The sequence below is a fragment of the Mustelus asterias genome, chromosome 1 (genome assembly GCF_964213995.1).
Source record: "Mustelus asterias chromosome 1, sMusAst1.hap1.1, whole genome shotgun sequence".
NCBI classification, from domain to species: Eukaryota; Metazoa; Chordata; class Chondrichthyes; order Carcharhiniformes; family Triakidae; genus Mustelus; species Mustelus asterias.
This window is the reverse complement of record NC_135801.1, coordinates 144,680,112-144,700,455: the sequence shown is the minus strand read 5'-3', so window position 1 is coordinate 144,700,455 and position 20,344 is coordinate 144,680,112. Positions and strand designations below refer to the sequence as shown.

General features: G+C 40.9%; 1 protein-coding gene across 4 annotated transcripts in view; it reads right to left on the bottom strand.

Annotated features, from left to right (window-relative positions):
- The window catches only part of wdr7 (WD repeat domain 7), a 660,051-nt gene that overhangs the window by 517,643 nt on the left and 122,064 nt on the right, over positions 1–20,344 (bottom strand). For all 4 annotated transcript variants that reach the window (XM_078219900.1, XM_078219908.1, XM_078219891.1 and 1 more), the window contains exons 12-14: positions 12,811–12,958; positions 11,394–11,642; positions 6,290–6,510 (exon numbers count right to left, since the gene is read on the bottom strand). In XM_078219900.1, coding sequence (XP_078076026.1) covers positions 6,290–6,510; positions 11,394–11,642; positions 12,811–12,958 — 618 coding nt within the window. The remainder of the gene's footprint in view (positions 1–6,289; positions 6,511–11,393; positions 11,643–12,810; positions 12,959–20,344) is intronic.

Sequence of the window (20,344 nt, the reverse complement as noted above, 5' to 3'; positions counted from 1 at the left end):
CTTGAGAGGCAACCTTTAGAGATCTGTGGATATGGACCCCAAGATCTCTCTGTTCCTCCATAGTCTTCAGAACCCTACCGTTTTCATGTCAGAGGACACAGGTTTTGTCCCAATAGCAACAGAAAATGCAGAGGTTATAGAAAGGAAAGTACTTAGACCTATCATCACCACGAGGGAAAGAGTACTGAGCAAACTATTTGGATTGAAGGCAGGCAAGTTCCCAGGGCCTGATGGTCAACATCCCATAGTTTTAAAGGAAATGGGGTTGGAGATAGTGGATCTTTTTGTTACAATATTCCAAAATTCACTGGATGTGGGAATGTTTCTGATGGATTGGAAAAATGCTAATGTAATGCCCTTAATCAAAAAGGGAGGGAGGCAGGCAAACTGTAGGAAACTATCGGTCAATTAGTTTAACATGTGCCATTGGGAAATGGCAAGAATTCATTATAAAGGAAGTACTAACAGGACATTTAGAAAACCAACATGCAATCCATCATTGTTATATGAAGGGTAAATCATGTTTGACTAATTTGCTCGAGTTCTTCGAAGATGTAACAAGCAAGGTGGATAATGCTGATCCTGTAGATATAGTATATCTGGATTTCCAGAAGGCATTTGATAAGATGCCACATAAAAGGTTAAAACACCAGGTTAGTTCACATGGGATTACAGGTAATTTATTAGTTTGGATAGAGGATTGGCTAACGAACAGAAAGCAGAGTCAGAATGGGTCTTTCTCGGGTTGGCAATATATAACTAGTGGGGTACCACAGGGTTCAATCCTCAGGCCCCAACTATTTACACTCTATATTAATGACTTGGACACAGGGATGGTAGGTACCACAATCAAGTTTGCAGATGACACTGAAGGAGGTGGGATATTAAGTGGTGATAAAGAAATAAGAAATTTACAAATGGATACGGATAGGCAAAGTGGATGGATCAAAAATTGCGACAAAGTTCAATGTGGATAACTAGGAAAAATACAAAGGCAAATTATCTAAATGGAGAGAAACTTTGTAGTACTTCATTGCAGAGGGATCTGGGTGTTCATGTGCATGAATCGCAGAAAACTGGCATGCAGGTACAGCAGGTAATAAAGGCGGTAAATGGAACCTTGGCATTTATTGCTAAAGGAATAGAATATAAAAGTATCAAAATATTCCTGCTACTGTACAAAGCATTAGTGAGACCACACTTAGAATATTGTGTACGCTTTTGCAGTTAAAGAGGGAGCTTCCTTCTCAGCCAAAGACATACTATGAAGTAATGGTTCAGAAAACTGATGCTGAAAAACTAAAGTCCAGCTTATTAAGGAAACTAGAGAAACAAAGAAGTTTCCAAAAAGTATGGAGTTAACAGAACAGAGGAAACTGGGAATTTGAATCAAATAACCAAGAACAAAGAAAATTACAGCATAGGAACAGGCCCTTTGGCCCTCCAAGCCTGCATCAACCATACTACCCGACTGAACTAAAAACCCCTATCCTTCCGGGGACCATATCCCTCTATTCCCATCTTATTCATGTATCTTTTCCAGACGCACCTTAGAAGTCACTATCGTATCTGCTTCCACTACCTCCCCTGGTAGCGAGTTCCAGGCACCCATCACCCTCTGAGTAAAAAAAACTTGTCTCGCACATTTCCTTCAAACGTTGCCACTTGCACCTTAAACCTATGCCTCCTAATAATTGACTCTTCCACCTTGGAAAAAGCTTCTGACTATCCACTTTGTCCATGCCTCTCAAGCTTGTAGACTTCTAACAGGTCGCCCCTCAACCTCAGTCATTCCGGTGAAAATAAATCGAGTTTCTCCAACCTCTCCTCATAGCTAATGCCCTCCATATCAGGCAACATCCCACAGAACATGGACTGCAGCGATTCAAGGCAGCTCACCACCACTTTCTCAAGGGCAACTAGAGATGGGCAATAAATGCTGGCCAGCCAGCGACACCCATGTCCCACGAATGAATTTTTTAAAAATCTTTTCTGTACCCTTTCCAAAGCCTCCACATCCTTCCGGTAGTGTGGCGACCAGAATTGAACACCATATGCCAAGTACGGCGTAACTAAGGTCCTATAAAACTGCAACATGACTTGCCAATTTTTAAACTCAATGCTCCAGCTGATGAAGGCAAGCATGTCGTATACTGTATATTTCCCATCTGTATTAGACCTTCCAAAATGCATTACCTCACACTTGTCTGGATTAAACTCCATCTGCCATCTCTCCGCCCAAGTCTCCAACCAATCTATATCCTGCTGTATCCTCTGATGGTCCTCATCACTATCCGCAATTCCACCAACCTTTGTGTCGCCCGCAAACTTACCAATCAAACCAGTTACATTTTCCTCCAAGTAATCCTCCAGGAATCGATTACCATTCAGTGAAGTCACAGTAAGAGTAAAAAAGGCATTGGACATGAGATGTCCAAAAGATTTCTGCAGTAGTGCTAAGGATTGAGAGAAATTACTACAGCTTGGGCGACATTATTTGAAATAATTGTGGCCATCGGTGGCTGGACCTCAGAGCTTGTGAAAAAGCCTTAAAGACAAATGAAATCTGAAGGGAGATGCGTAAAACCTGAAAGCGGAACTTTGATGGAAACAGCGAAGGGAAAGCATAGTTTAAAAGAAGTGTGACTTTTGAAAGTGGAATTTGAAATTACTGAAGTGGAAGCCAGAGAGACAAGTTCATGGTATAAGAATCATCTGGAGAAATCCACAGAAATTTACTTGAGTTCAGAGAGGAATGTGTCTTACCAGTCACCATGTGTGCTTAAAATGGGCGGCACAGTGGCACATCGGTTAGCACTGCTGCCTCACAGCGCCAGGGGCCCAGGGTTGATTCCCGGCTTGGGTCACTGTCTGTGTGGAGTTTGCGTGGGTTTCCTCCGGGTACTCCGGTTTCCCCCCCACCGTCCAAAGGTGTGCGGGTTAGATGAATTGGTCATGATAAATTCTCCCTCAGTGTACCCAAACAGGTGCCGGACCGTGGCAACTAGGGGAATTTCACAGTAACTTCATTGCAGTGTGAATGTAAGCCTACTTGTGACGAATAAATAAACTTTAGTAGGGACATTGTGTGTTAACAAGACCATTGTAATGTAAAATGTGCTTTGTAATCTTAATCTTCAAATCTTTGTGCAATTGCTAAAATAAAGTGGACTAAAGAAGCATTGTATAATAATCCAACTTTTCATGTTTAATAAATGTTTTTTTTCTGGTTTATATTTTCACCCAAGTCACTGAACTCATCATTGACGAATTTTCCATCAATCAGTCCCAAGCCATATTTCCATAATTTTGCCAAAATAACCCTTTGCCCTTGCGATGTATTGTTACCTAAAGTCTAACTCTGGTCACCAGGTCTAAAAGGTATTGAATGAAAATATTTCTGTCTTTGTTCCATGGCTTTAGATCCATGAAAACTAACTTGTTAAAATTGCTTGCCAATACTTACAATAGGACATGGTGGAACAAACAAAGAACAAAGAACAATACAGCACAGGATCAGGCCCTTCGGCCCTCCAAGCCCGTGCTGCTCCCTGGTCCAAACTAGACCATTCTTTTGTATCCCTCCATTCCCACTCCGTTCATATGGCTGTCTAGATAAGTCTTAAACGTTCCCAGTATGTCCGCCTCCACCACCTTGCCTGGCAGCGCATTCCAGGCCCCCACCACCCTCTGTGTAAAATATGTCCTTCTGATATCTGTGTTAAACTTCCCCCCCTTCACCTTGAACCTATGACCCCACAGAGTTATTTTTAAACACAGATTTCACACAAATCTCTTCAATAGGCTTTGCATACTCATCAACCATCCCTACATCTTTTCATCAAATTATTAACCTTTAACAATTGTCTACATATTTTTGGACAATCGTTTTTTCCCCTCTCTGATTCTGATCAGGTGATGCCTAATTCTGATCAGGTGGACAAAACATTGGCAAATGGAGTATAATGTGGAAAAATGTCAAGTTGCTCATTTTGGATGGAAGAACAAAAGAACAGAGTATTATCTAAATGGAGAAAAACTGCAGAAAGCTGCAACACAGAGACTTGGGGATATTTGTGCATGAAACACAGAAAGCTAGCACACAGATGCAACAGGTAATCAGGAAGGCTAATAAAATTTGGCCCTTATTTCAAGGGGGTTGGAGTACAAGAGTAGGGAAGTCTTGCTGCAACTATACAAGGTACTGGTGAGACACATCTAGAGTACTGTGAGCAGTTTTGGTCCCCTTATTTAAGGAAATATTATTTCATTGGAGGCAGTTCTGAGAAGGTTCACTTGGATGATCCCCGGTGTGGAGGGATGTCTTAAGAGCAAAGACTAAACAAGTTGAGACTCATCGGAATTTACAAGAATGAGAGGTAATCTCATTGAAACATATAGGATTCCTAAGGGGGTTTGACAGTGTAAATGCTGAGAGGATGTTTCCCCTTATGGGAAAGTCTAGAACCAGAGGACATAGTCTCAGAATAAAGGGAAGCCAATTTAAGACTAAGGCGAGGAGAAATTTCTTCTCTCAAAGGGTTGGGTAACTTTGGAACTCCTTGCCACAGGGTGCTATGGAGGCAGAGTCATTGTGTATATTTAAGGCTGAGATAGATAGATTCTTGACCAGTTGGTGAATCGAGGGTTCCGGGAAAAAGCTCAGGAAAGTGGACGTGAGGAATGCTGGATCAGCCATGATCCGAACGAATGGCGGAGCCAAACAGCCTCCTCCTATTTCTATGGTTTTGTGCCATAATTACTCTGATAAGAAAAATCTGCTTTGTTAAAAAGATACAATAATGTGCTGACTGAGTAAGCTGCCAATCCAATAACTTCAAAAAATAATTGCCTTATCCTACTCCATGTCAAGTTTCATTTATGCACTTTTCATAGAAGATTTATTCAACAGCAGAGATATCTCACTAGAGATTACATCAGTACTTATAAGATGACCTATTCCAACCAATTTACATCTCATTCATGATATCAATGCATTAAGAAACCTAAAGCAAGTAGCATTTTAAATTCCTTAAACTTGCAACTTCCTGACTTGGAAGTCACTGGATCAAAATCCTGGAATTCCCTCCCTAACGGCACTGTAAGTCAACCCACAGCACGTGGACTGCAACATTTCAAGAAGGCAGCTCACCACCACATTCTCAAGGGCAACTAGAGATGGACAATAAATGCTGGCCAGCCAGCGACACACATGCCCCACAAATGAATAATAAAAAAGATCCCCACTATTTAGCCAAAATGTTCCACATACTGAAGTGCAAGCACTATTAAAGGGTTCTGTAACTAACACGTTAATTGCAGCAATAACGCTCCTTGTGATCAGTAATTTATTTGTGCTCATCATCTCCATCCTTTTCCTCAGAATTCTCCACATCATGTGTCATTTCAAGGATCCTGTCTCTCTAAGTCAAACCTGAAGCACCTATTTGTTAACAGTTTATTTGGTTTGATGTAGGTTCCAGGCTGCTGTCTCAAATTCAACTATTTTCTCCTAGATTAGCATAACGTCATAAGTTTACATGAGTTTTACCTCAAATTCCTATAACTTTAAACTTAATTCGTAGCTTCAGAAAATGTTGATGTCACTTTCTCAAAAAGTCAAGTATGATCGTTCCTTTTTGAATTTGATCCATGCTTTTTACTACGCTGGAAATCAAAACATTTTTCATTCCCATTCAAAGTTATTCTCTTTGATATTTTTCAGCTACATTGAGCCACCTGCACACCATTTATCCCCTTCGCTCTCCAAAAACACACCAATTGACCCTGTAACCAACTGAAATGTTCACTTCAAAGGCCTTCCTTGGCAATTTATTCCACAAGTTTATGAATTCTCAATGAGAGAGAGAGATATTTTGGATATGTTTGTTCAAACAAGAAATAAATGCAATACTAAATTCTAGTAGTTTGAGAGATCTGAAAATTCATTATTCTGAAATGAGTTGAGTTGACTCAATTAATCACTATCCATAAATTTTTAATAGCCAAAAGAAACTATTTTGGATTAAAAAAACTAGATTACTTTCATTAAAATTTCAGGAGAATATTTCTGTGAACTCTCCTTAAAAATGAAATCCTCCCATAAAGCCTATAACTAGATTGAATCTATATGAAAAAATTAACAAGTTTTGAGCTCCAAAATTTGTATTAAAAATAAAAATGAGGATTCAGAAATAAATAACAAGTAGCATAAAACTTGAGATTATAATTAAATACAAAGATTAAATACATTCAAAACTGAATTACAATATTCTCAGAATGAACTTACACTGCAATTTTCAGGTGGTACTACCAGTTGGGTGATTTCTCCACCATGGACACAGAAGATATGTTTCATTTCCCCTGAATTTATATCCCAGATGATTACAGAGAAATCGACTCCGCCTGACACCAAGTAGCGCTGATCATACCGTGTTGAGACCTGATGTGGATACAACAGGCAAGTCACTTTGCTTCGGTGGCCACGAAGAGTTCGATGAGGAGGCCAGCCTGATAAAATACAAGAACAGAAGTGTTTAAATCTATTCTCGACTCAAATTCATGAGGCCAGATGATGCTTTATGTGGTGCTTCCAGGTCTCATGATGGTTGACTAAAGATTCAGGTCTTTGCCCCCAGGATTTGAAGGAGCGGAGATGTGGACAATACCAGAGTAAAAGACAAGGATGGGAAAACGTAAATGATTTCTGACGACATGGCATTCAAAGATAGAGTTAACGAAGTGGCAGAGCAGATCAACGGCTGCAGCAGTATTATAACTAAGTGAAAGTCAAAGTTAGGCAACTGGGAGTTTATAAGTAATTCAGAAAAAGTGTTTTTCCATGAGTGGATACTGGGCAGCACTGTGGCACAGTGGTTAGCACTGCCACCTCACAGCACCAGGGACCTGGGTTCAATTCCGGCCTCGGATCATGGTCTGTGTGGAGTTTGCACATTCTCCCAGTGTCTATGTGGGTTTCTCTGGGTGCTCTGGGGTGCTCCCACAGATGTGCAGGTTAGGTGGATTTCATAGAATCATAGAAACCCTACAGTGCAGAAGGAGGCCATTCGGCCCATCGAGTCTGCACCGACCACAATCCCACCCAGGCCCTACCCCCACATATTTACCCGCTAATCCCTCTAATCTACGCATCTCAGGATTCTAAGGGGCAATTTTAAACCTGGCCAATCAACCTAACCCGCACATCTTTGGACTGTGGGAGGAAACCGGAGCACCCGGAGGAAACCCACGCAGACACGAGGAGAATGTGCAAACTCCACTCAGACAGTGAACCAAGCCGGGAATCGAACCCAGGTCCCTGGAGCTGTGAAGCAGCAGTGCTACCGTGCCGCCCCAGGCTACCTGGATTGCCCATGCTAAATTGCCCCTTAGTGTCCCAAGATGTGTAGGTTATAGGGAACAGCTCTGGGTGGGATTGCCCCTTACTGTCAGGGAGATTACTGGAGGTTACAAGGATAGAGCCTGAGTGAGATTGTTGTCAGTGCAGACTCGATGGGCTGAATGACCTTCTTCTGCACTGTAGGGATTTTAAAAAAAATTATTTTTCCATTCATGGGGCATGGGCATCGCTGGCTGGCCAGGATTTATTGCCCATCCCTAGTTGCTCTTGAACTAAGTGGCTTGCCAGGCCATTTCAGTGGACAGTTGAGAGTCAACCACATTGTGGTGGCTTTGGAGTCACACGTCGGCCAGACCAGGTAAGGATGACAGATTTCCTTCCCTAAAGAACATTAGTGAACTAGATGGATTTTTCTGACAATCGGCAAAGGTTTCATGGTCAGAAGATTCTTAATTCCAGATACTTTTTATTGAATTCAAATTCCATCAACTGGCATGGTATGATTTGAACCCGGGTCCCCAGAACTTGAGCTGAGTTTCTGGATTAATAGGCTAGCGATAAGACCACTAGGCCATCACCTCCCCTTCCACGATTCTATGAAAGTGAATGATCTTGGAAATGGTAGGTTAGTGATAAGGGATAGAAAGAAGTTGTCAGAGATGGTCTTTGTGATACGAGATCAAATATATAAACAGAGGTGATAGAACATAACAGCGCAGTACAGGCCCTTCAGCCCTGGGAGATGTTAAAGTCGAGGCAGTAGCCATAAATATAGGTCAAAGATATTATATGGAGAGAGGGGAGTGATTTCAGAGAAAAGAAGCCAGAATGGCTGAGATGAAGATTGAAATCCGTGAGAATAATCGGTTACTCAGAGCAAAGATTGAGGGAGAAACTCAGAGCGTGACTTGGAACAGGCAGTAGGTGCCAATAAACTTATAGAAGGCATACAAAAAATATGAGATACTCAAGAGAGGTACCAGAATAGATGGAGATAAGACCTTAATGTGATTTGATATCAAAGGCCAACAACAACCATTATGGCTTGTGTTTTGGAAGATGTTGTGGAGGTTTTGGTAAGAGGCAAGGTGTCACCATAGATTAACCAAGTTTCATTCAATTAAGTTTTTCATTCTAAGTTCATGAATGGCAATAACTTTACTTGGGCGTAAGTGGGCATTCTGCAGGGAAGTGCAAAAGGACATTGATTGTTGATCTGCAATAATTAGCCAGATAAGCCCCCAGCCAACATACTTGATGCAAGTTCACGAAAAGAGGATGGGGAGGTTCAGGTTGCTGCCATTACAGAGTAGTGATGGGTGCTTTAAAGAGCCGACTGGAGAATGCCAAGAAAGAAAGGCACAGCGGGCAACTGAAAACTACATTAGGGAGAATTTAAGCCTGGGACAACTAGAGAAGAAAGGAAGAACAGTGATGGATTGAGGGATTGATGGACAAGTACCAGAAAGCAAATGGTAAAACTGCTTTATTTTACACTGAGCAATTATACACAATAGTCAAATGAGATTCACAATTCAAAGTGCATAACATATTTTCATTATTGTGCATCAGCAGATCATGTTTCATGAATTGAAGATTATATTTTTTAAACGTCATTCCAGCGCTCCTAATCCTTAAACCCAGGCTAAAGCTCTGTTCTATAAAAAGCCTGCCCACCAACACAGCTATCAGAACTCCTCCACACCCCCACCACTCCAAGCAGCCACACCATTTCCCATTAGTACTATAATCACAGTATTTTTCTACACTACTGTGCTAGTTCTTTTTGAATACCCTGTCCAACCAACAATTTCACACTCAGGAAAAAATTATTTTAGCATATGCACAATCTTTCATCCAAATGCCTTATTTGAATTCATGAGATTACAGTTTTATAGAATACCTACAGTGCAGGAGGTGGTCATTCAGCCCATCAAGCCTGTACTGACAGCAATCCCACCCAGGTCATAGAGTCATAGAGGTTTACAGCATGGAAACAGGCCCTTCGGCCCAACTTGTCCATGCTGCCATTTTTTTTTAAACCCCTAAACTAATCCCAATTGCCCGCATTTGGCCCATATCCCTCTATACCCATCTTACCCATGTAACTGTCCAAACGCTTTTTAAAAGACAAAATTGTACTGGGCTCTACTACTACCTCTGGCAGCTTGTTTCAGACACTCACCGCCCTGTGTGAAAAAATTGCCCCTCTGGACCCTTTTGTATCTCTCCCCTCTCACCTTAAACCTATGCGCTCTAGTTTTAGACTTCCCTACCTTTGGGAAAAGATATTCACTATCTCGCTGATCTATGCCCCTCATTAGTTTATAGACCTCTATAAGATCACCCCTCAACCTCCTACGCTCCAGAGAAAAAAGTCCCAGTTCATCCAGCCTCTCCTTATAACTCAAACCATCAAGTCCCGGTAGTGTCCTAGTAAATCTTTTCTGCACTCTTTCTAGTTTAATAATATCCTTTCTACAATAGGGCGACCAGAACTGTACACTGCATTCCAAGTGTGGCTTTACCAATGTCTTGTACAACTTCAACAAGACGTCCCAACTTCTGTATTCAATGTTCTGATCAACGAAACCAAGCATTCCGAATGCCTTCTTCACCACTCTGTCCACCTGTGACGCCACTTTCAGGGAGCTATGGACCTGTACCTCTAGATCTCTTTGTTCTGTAACTCTCCCCAACACTCTACCATTAACTGAGTAAGTCCCGCCCTGGTTCAATCTACCAAAATGCATCACCTCGCATTTGTCTAAATTAAACTCCATCTGCCATTTGATCAAGATCCCGTTGCAATCCAAGATAACCTTCTTCACTGTCCACTATGCTACCAATCTTGGTGTCATCTGCAAACTTACTAACCATGCCTCCTATATTCTCATTCAAATCATTAATATAAATGACAAATAACAGTGGACCCAGCACCGATCCCTGAGGCACACCGCTGGTCACAGCCTCCAGTTTGAAAAACAACCCTCTACAACCACCAGCTTCTGTCATCAAGCCAATTTTCTATCCATGCACTCCAAAACTATCACAAATTTCCAGATTTCAGAATCTTCTAATTAAGGAGACCAAGAAGTACTTACGTGACATAATGTTGTCCACATATTGTGGCAGGTATGGTGACCACATGTCTATAGTTTCCTTTCGTCCTTCTTTCTCAATTCTACGAAGCTCTGCCAATAGTAAAGCTTGAGCAGTTTCTCTCACCTCTAAACAACGATCTTCCTATCCCTGTAACCCCACGTATTTACCCTGCTAATTTCCCTGACACAAAGGGTAATTTTAGCATGGCCAATCAACCTAAACTGCACATCTTTGGAGTGTGGGAAGAAACCGGAGCACCCGGAGAAAATCTATGCAGACATGGGGAGAATGTGCAAACTCCACACAGTCACCGGAGGCCAAAAATGAACCCGGGTTCCTGGCACTGTGAGGCAACAGTGCTAATCACTGTGACACATGCCACCCTTGTTTAAAACAACCTGAGGAATTATATGTTTCAAGTCCCTGCTGTAGTTAAATGGTAAAAAATTGTAATGTGATAGACACACCTCAACAATGAGTTGTAACGGTTCTATCCGATAGTCAATACAGTACAGATTGAGAGATCATGGTTCCCTGATATTGACTATACTGAATTCAACTAAATGGTTATTAAGTTGACTATCAGAGTTTAAATATTTATTGAAAGTACACTTACCTGTTTAACTTCTATTTTAATTATTGAACAGGGGCAGTATTTTAAAAATAGGAAAGACTTACTAATTCGATCCACTTTTTGACAGATAATACTACCATATATAGCATATATATATCACTTACCATTTTCTGAATTTAATGTGCTTTCCATTAAACAAAGTATTGTTGCTAAATGTTTACTAACTAAGTCATATGAAATCAAATAGTTCTGAAAAAGTACTAAAACAAATCTAGTCATATCTCTGTTTAATAATCTATCAGAGATAATAGATTTCAACCTGAAATTCAAGCTACAGCACAGATGATATTTTACCTCGTCTCAGCATGTGTTCTCCTTGCAGTAGCTGAACTATAGCAGTCTGAGTAGCTGGCACAATAACAATACTGCCATCTTCACGTCCACACACCAGGCGTCCATGAGAGGGAATATAAACACTAGCTGTCACCTTCAAAGGCTCCTCACCGCCAGGAAGTGCGCTCAGCTGGTCTATAATTCCAGCAGGCCTTGGAAGGAGATAATCAAATGTATCTTGCAAGCATGCAGAAGTGGTGACTTTCAACTCTGTGAAGGCAATTTGTAATTCAATACATAATGTATAAGACACAGTAAATTTGGTTTCTTAGATGGAAGGAGATATTCATTTTATTAAGGATTTAAGTAGCTATATTTTCATCACAACAAACTCACATTAAATAAAATCTACATTTACTGAAGATACAAAAACATTGCTATCGTGAAAACCCCTCGGAAAATCTGTTTCTCTGACCTGTTGCAAGTTTTATTTCAGATTTCCAGCATTTTTTGATATATTTTGATTTTCATCATACTAGAAATAGTTGGCAGGTCAGGCATAATCATATACCTTGGAAACTCTGTGGGGGGAATTTTCCCATCCTGCCTGCCACAGGAATCGTAGCAGAGGGGAGTTGTGGAGGACCATGCAAAGGTCTATTGAACTCTGGTGGGATTTTCCCGTTTTGGGGTGAGCACGGCCAGAAAATCCCGCCCTATGTTTTCACTAAAAGGATATCTAAAACTGCATAGCGTGCTCGGTTACTTAAAATTTCGGATTCGTTCACCATTACTAACTTTACCCTGGTGCTAGTTGTCCCTACTCATAGAACATAAACTTCAACTGCCCTTTTGACTTGCACTTTGTTAGAATCTGAAACCACATTTATCAGTGTTCAATTTTTGTGTTACAATGAGCTCTAGAAATTTGCATCTTAGGGATACCACCTCCTGAATCAGCAGTTACTATCTTTGGTCAAATCAGATCCAAAACCTGGTCCAAATGCTCAGAAAATTTAGAAAATAAAATTACATAGTTAGCCAGGCTTAACTACTCATCAGGGTGCCTACTGGCATTTGATTAGGAGCAAAAGAAAGAAATGCGTACCAGTCAAGTAAGGGCACTCAACCATATTGTTACCTCAACGCCAAGCTATTAAATTAAATTGAAAATTATTTTTCTGATCTACATAAAGATGAGGAATTACGTAATCCAGTAATTTTCACAGCACACAAGCTTTGGAATGTTTTGTGGATCTAAATTATTATCCATGACAATTACAGCATCCAGTAATTAACAGTAAAATGGTTTTTGTATTAATTTTGTAAAATTATTGAGGACAGCCACGTAAATGAAATATATAAACAGCAAACCACAATAATTAAATCACAGTCAGATCTATATGAATTATAATAAGCAGATATGCAAGCATCTTACCTTGAACAGCACCCTTCTGAGATAAGTCAACTATTTCAGGGATACACCATATTAAGAGTCTCCCCGATGAATCTCCCTGAATCAACAGTTTATGGAAAGGGTTTCTGCGACCATAGAAGAACCGTGTGACAGGTGGGCAAATGAGAAGCTGCAATATCACAAAGAAGAGGTCAGTTTCAGTTAACAGTGGGGAAAGGAACACAGACTGTACTGCAGACATTACTTATAAAGCTCATTCACAGACACAGCAAAATGAAAAGAAAGCAAAGCAACGTACAGCCAGAAGTTCAGCGAACAATGTTGCCTGAAGTAAACATGAAAAACCGAAAAAAGGAATTAATGGGTCCGATTATGGGTCTGCAAAAGTGAATGGGATATTGCTGGAGCTAATATCACCCAATCTCTCACTTTTAATTGCTTTTTAAATAAGTGCATACTTTAGAAGCTGTAAAGACTAACTGCACAGCAGCCGATTTAAGTTGTTACTTAAAATATCTACAGTAAAAAAGTACTGAACGCAGCATTTTTAAAGGCTTTATTTGTGGAAATAAACCTCAGCTGATTCTCTCCTGAATAAACTCCTAAACTACAGACATCTGTCATGAAGTAGCACAGAAACAAACAAAGACTTGCGACCCCTTCAGATCCAGGCAGTTGATGGAGTGATACAACTGCTTAAAATTATGAAAGGATCCTTAGGGCAAGTCAGTATTTGCAATAGCATTAAACACAAGAATAAATGTAAATGTAAAAGATTTACAACAAAGGACAAAACTTGTTCAGAGTTTTGAGATTTTACAATTGACCTCCAGGGTTAGTGCTCAAGACAGAAATTATGTCAAGTATCAGGATTAGATTGGATAGGTGTGTGAATGAAAATAAGCTGCAGGGTTTGAGAACAAGGTGAGTAAATTTGATTAGAACTACTTTGTCACATGGAGGATAAACACCAACATGGAGAGGCTGGGCCAAAAGGACTGTCCCTGCATTGTAACTTATATGTTTTAAGGTTTTTAGCTGCAATAAAATATTTAAATTGTGGCTTTCATCAGAGACACATACTTTCCTTTTTAAATTAATTCTTAGTAGAAAAAGGGTTTAAGTGACATCAGTGGATTTTTTTTAAAAAACTTAATGAACCTTAAAATAAGGAAAATTTAAAGTTTATTTATTAGTGTCAGAAGTAGGCTTACATTAATACTGCAATGAAGTTACTATGAAAATCCCCTAGTCACCACACTCCGGCACCTGTTCGGGTACACAAGAGAATTTAGCAAGGCCAATGCACCTAACCAGCACGTCTCTCGGACTTCTGGGAGGAAATTAGAGCACCTGGACGAAACCCACAGGGACAACGTGCAGACTCTGCACAGACACTGATCCAAACCAGGAATCGGACCCAGGTCCCTGGCTGTGAGGTAGCAGTGCCCTAACCATTGAGCCACTATGCTGGCAACTTTCAGCAATTGTGGTGCAACTTCAAACCTACTCTAATTCAACAGTAAAATCATCGCAATAAAAATATGTTGCACATATTGTATTTTTAAAAAACTTTTGATTGAGATTCTTGAGTAACTTGGTGGCAAGTTAGTGTTTTTAGACTGATGTCCAAATAGTGCATGGTAAACGCATGCCTTAAACACAGTTAAATGCTAATCTGCTGAAGCCACCACTGCATCTTTGGGGAAAAATTAGGAAATGCAAGGACATGCCATTTCTTTTGGCTCTGGGCAGAGAAGACCACTTCCCTCCATTATCTTTTCCAATTTAACAAAGATGTTTTAACAAATGCTTTGCACAAGAAATGTGAACTACTATTTAAGTTGCTCATAATCTTTAAACATAGGTCATGGCAAACTAGATGAGCTGGACAAGTGGATAGCATAACAAAATGCTTGTAAAAAGCAAGAAATAATCTAAGCGGAAAGATCTAGGAAGTAGAACTGGATTTGAAATTCAGCAACTATAGCTTGAAGAAAAAATTAGCAAAACATTATCTTGTATTTGTCCTTGGGTCCAATTTTGAAATACGACATATGAAACAAATTGTGTTACTCTGCACTACTAATTCACAAAATTAGCTCCAGGTGTAAATAAATACAGGCTAAAGAGCATTGGGGGAAAAATCTCTGCTCTACAATGATGGCAAATCCTGAAAAATAAACAAAATCTAAATTCACCAGAAACAAAATAAAAAGTAAAGTTTACTTATTAGTCACAGGTAAGGCTTACATTAACACTGCAATGAAGTTACTGTGAAATCCCCCTAGGCACAAAAGCAAGCAGCAGTAAAGCATTTAGATTTTATTACACATTTTAACCTACAGAAACACCTTTAGACAAAATTGCTAATATATACACAAAATCCTGTTGATCACTAAGACTGCGAGACAGCAGCTGGTATGTTTCCAACACGTCAAGGGTTTTTGTAATTTAAAACAATCCACAAATAGGAAAAAATCTGTTGTGTTCCCCATTGGTCACAGCAGACACAACTGCTTCAGGAAGACTAAAGAAACATTTAATAACATTGGAGGAAATTTCCCCATTCTGAAACAATAAGTTTAATTTGCTATGCCACACAACAGGATATTAAGATGTAGCTATTCCCAAAAATAGACAAAATACAAGTGCAAATTCAGCTCTGATAGAGCAGCCAACTATGTTATAAAATCAACACCACCTTTAATCCTTTGGCATTCAGCCAAGTTCCAACCTGAAGCAATAATTATTTTGCAGCTTCTAACTTGTATTCTGATGCCTCTTCAAACTGTCGCAGTGCTTTTTAAATGCAACTATAGAGATGGCATAACATGCTAAACAAGACTTCAAGCCTATTATCAGCTTTTAGTACAGTTCCATGTTAAAGCCGTAAGACAAAATTAGTTGAACATAAAATTAAGGGAATATGGTTACATTAATACAGACATAAGAATCTATAATAGGAGGTGGTGGTAATTTGGCTCCTCAAGCCCAATCTACCATTCAATCAGGTCATGACTGATTTTCAACCTCAGCTACACTTGCCCGCACTATTCCCATATCTCCTTATACCCTTCCTATCCAAAAATCTGTCCATCTCGGACTTGAATATACTCAATGACTGAGAAATGACACAATCCCGAAAGTTCACAATCATCCGAATGAAGAAATTTCTCATCTCAGTTTTAAATAGTCAGCCCCTTATTTTGAGACTGAGACTCTATGGCCAGGGAAAACATCCCCCCCCACCCCCCCACATCTACCGAATCAAACTCCATAAAAATTCTATATGTTTCAATATCTCTCACTCTTTTTAACTCCAGGGAATATAAACTTAAGTCTACTGAATCTCTCATCAAAGATCTCAGGGTTAAGTCTGATGTATCCACATTGCTCTCCCTTTAAGTCAAGAATATTCTTCCATTGGTAAAGAGTCCAAAACTGTACACAACACTCTAGGCATGGCCTTGAACAAATGCCCTAAATTGTCTGTATTCATTTCAACCAATCCCTTGTAATAAAGGGATATTGTTACAATCTCCAAACCCAAATGATCAAATTTACTGAATGACTACCCAAGCTGAAAAAAATGCCAACAAGATTCCAATTATAGAACATAGAACAGTACAGCACACGAACTGGTCCTTCGGCCCACGATGTTGTGCCAAACATGTCATCAAAATAAACTAATCCCTTCTGCCTGCCCGAGGTCCATGTCCCTCTAATTCTTGCACAGTCATGTGCTTATCTAAAAGCCCCTTAAAGGCCCTGAGCGTATCTGTCTGCACCACCACTCCCGGCAGCGGGTTCCAGACACCTAACACTCTGAAAAAAAACTTGCCCCTCACATCTCCTTTGAACTTTCCCCCCTCATCTTTAGTCCATACCCCCTAGTATTAGACATTTCAACTCTGGGAAAGAGGTCCTGACTGTCAACCTTATCTATACCTCTCAATTTTATAGACTTCTATCAGGTCGTTGCTCAGCCTCTTCCACTCCAGAGAAAACAACCTAAGTTTGTCCATATAGCTTTTACTTTAAAACAAATCAGAACACAGATTACACATGAACTACCAAATGATACTTCAAATAAAAAAGGAAAGTGTCACAATAAAAAGTTGATACAACAAAGATATGTTTCAGACAATTACAAGTATTCGCATCAGTCCCATAAAATGAGGAACTACACAAGAGCTTATGATGTTGGGAAGTTGAATAGAAAATTGGCTAATGGGCAGGAAACGGCAAGTGGGGATGAAGGGTTATTTTTCCAGTGAGGTTCCACAGGGATCAGTGCTGGGACCGCAATTGTTTACAATATATATTAATGACTTGGAGGAAGGAAGCAAATGTATTTTAGCCAAATTTGCAGACGACACAAAAATTGGTGGAAAGGAAAGTTGCGAGAGGGATACAAATCGTTTACAAAGAGATACTGAAAGGTTAATTAGGTGGGTAAAAAGTTGGCAAATGCAGTATAATATGGTAAAATGTAAAGTTGTTCATTTTGGAAGGGAGAACAAAAGAACGGTATTATTTAAATGGAGAAAAACTGAAGAAAGCTGCAACACAAAGGGACTGGGGATACTTGTGCATGAAACACAGAAAACTGTACACAGGTGCAGGAGGTAATCAGGAAGGCTAATGGAACGTTGGTCTTTATTTTATGGGGTTTGGAGTATAACAGTAGGGAAGTCTTATTGCATCCGTACAAGGTACTGGTGAGACCATATCTGGAGCACCGTGAGCAGTTTTGGTCCCCTTATTTAAGGAAAGATATGATTTCCTTGGAGGCAGTTCAGAAAAAGTTCACTAGGATGATCCCCGATATGGAGGGATTGTCTTATGAGCAAAGGTTAAACAAGTTGGGATTCTACTCATTGGAATTTAGAAGAATAAGAGGTGATCTCATTAAAACAAAGAGGATTCTTAAGGGGCTTAACGGGGCAAATGTTGAGATGTTGTTTCCCCTCACGGGAGGGTCGAGGACCAAAGGGCACAGCCAATTTAAAACTGAGCTGAGGAGGAATTTCTTCTCTGAGGGTTGAGTGTCTTTGGAATTTCTTGCCACAGTGAGCTTTGGGGGCAGAATATTTGTGTACATTTAAGGCTGAGATAGACAACTAGTGTTGAATATTGACACCTGTAATGTTGGGGTCCTCAGGTGGGGGGTTGAGGTGGATCACTCATTTCGCATTTCAGAACTGTCATGACCTGAGAGAGCGAGGGTTCATCGAAGTGTGCCTTTTTTCCAGGAATCAGGGGAAAACTCACCATCGAATGTAATTGTAACTCGCACAACGGAAGGTGGTTATGGCTGTTGACATCAATCATCTCAGTCCCAGAACAACACTGTAGGAGTTTCTCAGGGTAGTATTGTAGACCCAACCATCTTCGGCCGGATGGGATTTATCCTAGGATTCTCTGGGAGGCTAGAGAGGAGATTGCAGAGCCTTTGGTTTTGATCTTTGTGTCGTCATTGTCTACAGGAACAGTGCCAGAAGACTGGAGGATAGCAAATGTTGTCCCCTTGTTCAAGAAGGGGAGTGGGGACAACCCTGGTAATTATAGACCGGTGAGCCTTACTTCTGTTGTGGGCAAAGTATTGGAAAGGATTATAAGAGATAGGATTTATAATCACCTAGAAAGGAATAATTTGATTAGGGATAGTCAGCACGGTTTTGTGATGGGTAGGTCGTGCCTCACAAACCTTTGAGTTCTTTGAGAAGGTGACCAAAGAGGTGGATGAGGGTAAAGCGGTTGATGTGGTGTATATGGATTTCAGCAAAGCGTTTGATAAGGTTCCCCATGGTAAGCTTTTGCAGAAAATACGGACACATGGGATTGAGGGTGATTTAGTGGTTTGGATCAGGAATTGGCTAGCTGTAAGAAAACAAAGGGTGGTGGTTGATGGGAAATATTCATCCTGGAGTTCAGTTACTAGTGGTGTACCGCAAGGATCTGTTTGGGGCCACTGCTGTTTGTCATTTTTATTAATGACTTGGATGAGGGCGTGGAAGGATGGATTAGTAAATTTGCGGATGACACTAAAGTCGGTGGAGTTGTAGACAGTGCGGAGGGAAGTGGCAGGTTACAGAGGGACATAGATAAGCTGCAGAGCTGGGCTGAGAGGTGGCAAATGGAGTTTAATGCGGAAAAGTGTGAGGTGATTCACTTTGGAAGGAGTAACAGGAACACAGAGTACTGGGCTAATGGTAAGCTACTTGGTAGTGTGGATGAACAGAGGGATCTGGGTGTCCATGTTCATAGATCCCTGAAAGTTGGCACCCAGGTTGATAGGGTTGCTAAGAAGGCGTACGGTGTGTTAGCTTTTATTGGTAGAGGGATTGAGTTTTGGAGCCAGGCGGTCATGCTGCAACTGTACAAAACTCTGGTGCGGCCGCATTTGGAGTATTGTGTACAGTTCTGGTCGCCGTATTATAGGAAAGATGTGGAAGTGTTGGAAAGGGTGCAGAGGAGATTTACCAGGATGTTGCCTGGTATGGTGGGAAAATCGTATGAGGAAAGGCTGAGGGGCTTGAGGTTGTTTTCATTAAGAACATAAGAACATAAGAAATAGGAGCAGGAGTAGGCCATCTAGCCCCTCGAGCCTGCCCCGCCATTCAATAAGATCATGGCTGATCTGACGTGGATCAGTACCACTTACCCGCCTGATCCCCATAACCCTTAATTCCCTTACCGATCAGGAATCCATCCATCCGCGCTTTAAATATATTCAGCGAGGTAGCCTCCACCACCTCAGTGGGCAGAGAATTCCAGAGATTCACCACCCTCTGGGAGAAGAAGTTCCTCCTCAACTCTGTCTTAAACCGACCCCCCTTTATTTTGAGGCTGTGTCCTCTAGTTTTAACTTCCTTACTAAGTGGAAAGAATCTCTCCGCCTCCACCCTATCCAGCCCCCGCATTATCTTATAAGTCTCCATAAGGTCCCCCCTCATCCTTCTAAACTCCAACGAGTACAAACCCAATCTCCTCAGCCTCTCCTCATAATCCAAACCCCTCATCTCCGGTATCAACCTGGTGAACCTTCTCTGCACTCCCTCCAGTGCCAATATATCCTTCCTCATATAAGGGGACCAATACTGCACACAGTATTCCAGCTGCGGCCTCACCAATGCCCTGTACAGGTGCATCAAGACATCCCTGCTTTTATATTCTATCCCCCTCGCGATATAGGCCAACATCCCATTTGCCTTCTTGATCACCTGTTGTACCTGCAGACTGGGCTTTTGCGTCTCATGCACAAGGACCCCCAGGTCCCTTTGCACGGTAGCATGTTTTAATTTGTTTCCATTGAGATAGTAATCCCATTTGAGAGAAGAAGGTTAAGAGGTGACTTAATAGAGGCATACAAGATGATCAGAGGATTAGATAGGGTGGATAGTGAGCGCCTTTTTCCTCAGTTGGCTAGCACGAGGGGACATGGCTTTAAATTGAGGGGTGAGAGATATAGGGCAGATGTTAGAGGTAGGTTCTTTACTCAGAGAGTAGTAAGGGCGTGGAATGCCCTGCCTGCAGCAGTAGTGGACTC